General features: G+C 44.3%; 1 protein-coding gene across 2 annotated transcripts in view; it reads left to right on the top strand.

Annotated features, from left to right (window-relative positions):
• Positions 1–2,166: 2,166 nt before the first annotated feature.
• The window catches only part of plcd1a (phospholipase C, delta 1a), a 66,950-nt gene continuing 62,343 nt past the window's right edge, over positions 2,167–6,773 (top strand). Inside the window, exon 1 of one of the 2 annotated variants that reach the window (XM_021620007.2) lies at positions 2,167–2,466. In XM_021620007.2, coding sequence (XP_021475682.2) covers positions 2,436–2,466 — 31 coding nt within the window. In that variant the 5' untranslated portion in view covers positions 2,167–2,435. The remainder of the gene's footprint in view (positions 2,467–6,773) is intronic. The other variant, XM_036934637.1, reaches the window with a different exon arrangement.

The following is a 6,773-nucleotide window of genomic DNA, read 5'->3' as shown; positions in this document are numbered from 1 at the left end:
AGGGTCAGGGCAGGCCGGGTCAATAATCCAGAGAGGTGGGGTAAGGAAGGTCCAGAACGGAAGGCAGTCTCAGGGTCAGGGCAGGCAGGGGTCAGCAATCCAGACAGGGTGCAAAGAGTCCAGAATGGCAGGCAGTCTCAGGGTCAGGGCAGGCAGAATGGTCAAAACTGGGAAGGACTAGAAAACAGGAGCAAGAAACAGGCAGGAGAAGGGGAACAAACGCTGGTAGGTTTCACAAACAAATGAACTGGCAACAGACAAACAGAGATCACAGGTATAAATACACAGGGGATAAGGGGGAAGATGGGCGACACCTTGAGGAGGGTGGAGACAAGCACAAAGACAGGAGAAACAGATCAGGGTGTGACAAAAGGTCCCCAAATCACACACATCCCTGGGTCGCTCGTCTTTTCAGTTCGCTGCAGCTAGCGACTGGAACGAGCTGCAACAAGCACTCAGACTGGACAGTTTTATCTCAATCTATTCATTCAAAGACTCGTCATGGACACTCTTACTGACAGTTGTGGATTTTTTGCGTGATGCATTGTTGTTTCTACCTTCTTGCCCTTTGTGCTGTTGTCTGTGCCCAATAATGTTTGTACCCTGTTTTGTGCTGCTGCCATGTTGTGTTGCTGCCATGTTGTGTTGCTACCATGTTGTTGTCATGTTGTGTTGCTACCATGCTGTGTTGTCATGAGTTGCTGCCATGCTATGTTGTCATGTTAGGTCTCTCTATGTAGTGTTGTGTTGTCTCTCTTGTCGTGATGTTTTGTCCTATATTTTTATTTAATATATCTTAAATCTCAGCCCCTATCCCCGCAGGAGGCCTTTTGCCTTTTGGTAGGTCGTCATTATAAATAAGAATTTGTTCTTAACTGACTTGCCTTGCGAAAATTGAAAAAAAGGGTTGGATCCATAAGATGTAAAATAAAGGTTAAACAAAAAATACAAATAAAGCTTTAACTAGCAATACAACCCGATTGGGGTTAATTTATCTACTAATTTGATTTGCTTTTTTAAGTGTCACTAATACCTGCTATAACATGGTAGATCACTATCAGAGATAGTGTTTATGTAGGTTGGACTTTTCATTGGTATTATTGTTTTTGGTCTGAGACCTGCCATGGGGAGAATGAATAGGTTTTTATTGGATAGCCTGTGGGTCTGTGACCTGCCATGGGGAGAATGAATAGGTTTTTATTGGATAGCCTGTGGGTCTGTGACCTGCCATGGGGAGAATGAATAGGTTTTTATTGGATAGCCTGTGGGTCTGTGACCTGCCATGGGGAGAATGAATAGGTTTTTATTGGATAGTCTGTGACATCTCTTCCTCTCATACCTTGAAATAAAATATGTTTCACTGTTCATTTCTGTGTCATCAACCTAATAAAGCATTATGACCATGAACTGGCAAAGGACACCTGGGACTTGATTTCTCCCTGGCATTATTGGGGAGACCAACTCACTGTAAAGCATTATGACCATGAACTGACAAAGGACACATGGGACTTGATTTCTACCTGGCATTATTGTGAAGACACACAACACAATTAAGTCTTCAGTTCCAAATTACACCAGTAGAGGTCATTCGTTACATAAATAATAGCAAAAGTATGATTTTTGGTGACATTCACAACATTAACAAGGCATCATTATTTTGCAATACCAATCAATGCGTGTTGACAATTTATTATTATTCGCTTTACTACGAATTGACATTACATTTATTTGTAGTGCTTCCATTTCACTTTCCACTCAACGATTGGTCGAGCAGAGAGTCAAGGTAGCCACTGGCTTCGGGTAAAGTCAGAGACGGTGGGTAATGAAGGGTCCTTGCTATTCTGGGTCCTTTGGATGTCCCTATGCCATTGACGTTGACATTTCAAATTGTTAAAGTAAAGATTAAGATTATGGTCAAATAAAAGTTATGGTTAGGGATTAGAGTAAGGGCGTCCCAAGGATCCCGGATAGGACTGTCCCTTGAGTAAGGACTGTCCTTTGTCTCCATGGCATAACCGTGATTAATTTAGCATTGTGTCTTGTTCCAGTGCAAGGAAACACAAAGACACACAGCAGTAGAAATATGTATTGGAAAACAAATCAGAATTTCCCCTGCGTCAGGAATTCCATGAAGAGGTGTAGCCTAGCCCAGGCTGCAATACGATCACCCGTCCGACCGGTGTGGCGGTGCGGAGGGTGTTGGCTGGTTGGGCTGAAGGGCAGGGCGCATACTTCGTACTGGTTATGCTGTAGACTACCGGCTACTTTGCGCACTGTCTGTCTGGATCTAATCGGCAGCCGAAAGTGCCCAACGCTTTCTATCGCCGCTTTGCTATTTATCCATAGAGACCCTTGGATTTGTACGTGCGCGTCATTTCTGACCCGTGGAGTGATTTTACGCACAGGCAATTTGGAACTGATCTTATCGAATCCGAATGGAATCAAACGGCAAAGCGGGAAAACATGGTAGGTTGAGCTGCAGATATATGGACTATTGTGTGATATCTGTTCATATTTAGAGAACCTTCTTTTTTATGCTCTATTACCAGAACCACTGTAACATCCGTTTGATTCCATTCCTCAATGGGCGTTGTGACCAGTAATGCTTGAGTGGAATGTGATTTGTTTGTCTGATTTTGTTGTCATGTGTCTTGTATAGGGCTGACTGACTGAGATTATTATCCTGCGTCTTGTGTAGGGCTGACTGACTGAGGTTGTTGTCCTGCTTCTTGTGTAGGGCTGACTGACTGACTGAGATTGTTGTCCCGAGTCTTGTGTAGGGCTGACTGACTGAGATTGTTGTCATGCTTCTTGTATAGGGCTGACTGACTGAGATTGTTGTCATGCGTCATGTATAGGGCTGACTGAGATTGTTGTCCTGCGTCTTGTATAGGGCTGACTGACTGAGATTGTTGTCCTGCGTCTTGTGTAGGGCTGACTGACTGAGATTGTTGTCATGCGTCATGTATAGGGCTAACTGACTGAGATTGTTGTCCTGAGTCTTGTGTAGGGCTGACTGACTGAGATTGTTGTCCTGCATCTTGTAAAGGGCTGACTGACTGAGATTGTTGTCATGCGTCATGTATAGGGCTGACTGACTGAGATTGTTGTCATGCGTCATGTATAGGGCTGACTCACTGAGATTGTTGTCCTGCGTCTTGTATAGGGCTGACTGACTGAGATTGTTGTCCTGCGTCTTGTGTAGGGCTGACTGACTGAGATTGTTGTCATGCGTCATGTATAGGGCTAACTGACTGAGATTGTTGTCCTGCGTCTTGTATAGGGCTAACTGACTGAGATTGTTGTCATGCGTCATGTATAGGGCTGACTGACTGAGATTGTTGTCCTGCGTCTTGTGTAGGGCTGACTGACTGAGATTGTTGTCCTGCGTCTTGTGTAGGGCTAACTGACTGAGATTGTTGTCATGCGTCTTGTGTAGGGCTAACTGACTGAGATTGTTGTCATGCGTCTTGTGTAGGGCTGACTGACTGAGATTGTTGTCATGCTTTCTGAGAATGTTGTCCTGCGTCTTGTGTAGGGCAGGTGTTAAACCAATGACAAAGTAATGGTCGTTATTGTCCTAGGAAGAATAAGTAGAATAAATACTTAACGTTTGGAATTAACAGTGTGGTTTATTGATGAGCAACAACATGTTTGTGTGCAGCCAGATCAGATGTTATTATGTCTGGAGACAGGCAGAGAGAGGCAGCCCACCAGGGAGCAGGTAGATAGAGGCAGCCAACCAGGGAGCAGGTAGAGAGAGGCAGCCAACCAGGGAGCAGGCAGAGAGAGGCAGCCAACCAGGGAGCAGGTAGAGAGAGGCAGCCAACCAGGGAGCAGGCAGAGAGAGGCAGCCAACCAGGGAGAATACATCCCAGGAGCCAACTCCTTCCTTCTGTGAATGATAAGTGATAAAGGGTAGCCAATGCACCTTAGGCGTTGTTGTATGCTGGATAGTCTGCATCTTGCTGTATCTGACTGCAATTAACAGTGGCCACAGTCATTGATATACCCCTTGATTTTGTCTTACCTTATCCTAACCAAAAAAATACATTCATTTAACTCCAATTTACACTTAAATGAACAAGGAAGGACAGAGCAGTAATTAACAGATACTACTTAACATGTGAACTATGTCCAACTGACTCACCACCAGGGCTGGGTAGCTTACTTTCTAAATGTAATCCATTACAGTTACTAGTTACCTGTCCAACATTTGTAACTATGTAACTTTTGGATTACCCAAACTCAGAAAAGTAATCGGATTACTTTCAGCTACTTTTAGATTCCTTTCCCCATGAGGCATGAGAATAATACAAAAATGTACAGTGCCTTCGGAAAGTATTCAGAACCCTTGACTTTTTCTACATTTTCATACGTTACAGATACATTACACACAATACCCCATAACCCACTGGAAATATCACATTTACATAATTATTCAGACCCTTTACTCAGTACTTTGTTGAAGCACCTTTGGCAGCGATTACGGCATTGAGTCTTCTTGGGTATGACGCTACAAGCTTGGCACACCTGTATTTGGAGAGTTTCTCCTATTTTTCTCTGCAGATCCTCTCAAGTTCTGTCAGACTGGATGGGGAGCATTGCTATACAGTTTTTTTCATGTCTCCAGAGATGTTTCATTGGGTTCAAGTCCGGGCTCTGGCTGGGCCACTCAAGGACATTGAGACTTGTCCTGAAGCCACTCCTGCGTTGTCTTGGCTGTGTGCTTAGGGTCGTTGTCCTGTTGGAAGGTGAACCTTCGCCACAGTCTGAGGTCCTGAGCCCTCTGGAGCAGGTTTTCATCAAGGATCTCTCTGTACTTTGCTCCGTTCATCTTTCCCTCAATCCTGACTAGTCTCCCAGTCCCTGCCACTGAAAAACATCCCCACAGCTTGATGCTGCCACCACCATGCTTCACCGTAGTGATGGTGCCAGGTTTCCTCCAGATGTGACGCTTAGCATTCAGGCCAAAGAGTTCAATCTTGGTTTCATCAGACCAGAGAATCTTGGTCTGAGTCCTTTAGGTGTCTTTTGGCAAACTCCAAACTGGATTTCATGTGCCTTTTACTGAGGAGTTCCTCTCCACAGAGGAACTCCGGAGCTCTGTCAGAGTGACCATCAGGTTCTTGGTCACCTCCCTGACCAAGGCCCTTCTCCCCCGATTGTTCAGTTTGGCAGGGCGGCCAGCTCTAGGAAGAGTCTTTGTGGTTCCAAACTTCTTCAATTTAAGAATGATGGAGGCCACTGTGTTCTTGGGGACTTTCAATACGGCTGACCTTTTTTGGTACGCTTCCTCAGATCTGTGCCTCGACTCAACCCTGCCTCGAAGCTCTACGGACATTTCCTTCAACCTCATGGCTTGGTTTTTGCTCTGACATGCACTGTCAACTTTGGGACCTTATATAGACAGGTGTGTGCCTTTCCAAATCATGTCCAATCAATTGAATATACCACAGGTGGACTCCAATCAAGATGTAGAAACATCTCAAGGATGATCAATGAAAACAGGATGCACCTGAGCTCAATTTCAAGTCTCATAGCGAAGGGTCTGAATACTTATGTAAATAAGGTAATTATGTTTTTATTTTTAATACATTTGCAAACATTTCTAAAGACCTGTTTTTATTTGTCAACCTGACTGACTGGGGTCTACCTTACAATAACAGACCAGATCCTATGTCAGCTTCACTGATTGGGGTCTACCATACGGGTGTCATCACAGATTATAATTTTTTTAAATGACTTATAATTAATGTGTATGTTACCCGTTATGACAGCGTGAACCTCCTTGCCATCCGAGTGAGAGGATACACCCACTGGGACATCACAGAGGATAAACCCACTAGGACACCACAGAGGATAAACCCACTAGGACACCACAGAGGATACACCCACTGGGACACCACAGAGGATACACCCACTGGGACACCACAGAGGATACACCCACTGGGACACCACAGAGGATACACCCACTGGGACACCACAGAGGATAAACCCACTGGGACACCACAGAGGATAAACCCACTAGGACACCACAGAGGATAAACCCACTGGGACACCACAGAGGACATATAGTATCTGCAGAAGTACAATGTAATTACTATGTGTTACACACGATTGAGCTAGTTAAAATGAAGTATATATGGAGGGAAACTTGTAATCAATGTCTACCTACATAGTATGTTACCTCCTGTATATACAGTGACAATACAAAACATTAGGAACATGACATAGACTGACCAGGTGAAAGCTATGATCCCTTATTGATGTCACTTGTTAAATCCACTTCAATCAGTGTAGATGAAGTGGAGGAGACAGGTTAAAGAAGGATTTGTGAGACAAAGGAGGCATGGATTGTGGGCCATTCAGAAGGTGAATGGGTAAGACAAAATATTTAGGTGCCTTTGAACGGGGTATGGTAGTCGGTGGAAGGCAAACCGGTTTGAGTCAAGATCTGCAACGCCGCTGGGTTTTTCACACTCAACTGTTTCCCGTGTGTATCAAGAATCGTCCACCACCCAAAGGACATCCAGGAAACTTGACGTAACTGTGGGAAGCATTCGAGTCAACATGAGCCAGCATCCCTGTGGAAAACTTTCGACACCTTGTAGAGTCCATTCCCCAACGAATTGAGGCTGCTCTAAGGACTTTAGTCAACTTTATCGCAACATGTAAAAATACCTTACATTTCCTACAAAACAATATGGATTTTTATTATTGGGTTAATAAGTGTATTAATTAGAATTAACAAAGATATATTGGCCTACTCC

This window comes from Oncorhynchus mykiss, chromosome 11, assembly GCF_013265735.2.
Source record: "Oncorhynchus mykiss isolate Arlee chromosome 11, USDA_OmykA_1.1, whole genome shotgun sequence".
NCBI lineage: Eukaryota > Metazoa > Chordata > Actinopteri > Salmoniformes > Salmonidae > Oncorhynchus > Oncorhynchus mykiss.
Note: the sequence above shows the minus strand (reverse complement) of the source record. Positions and strands in the feature narration are given on the sequence as shown.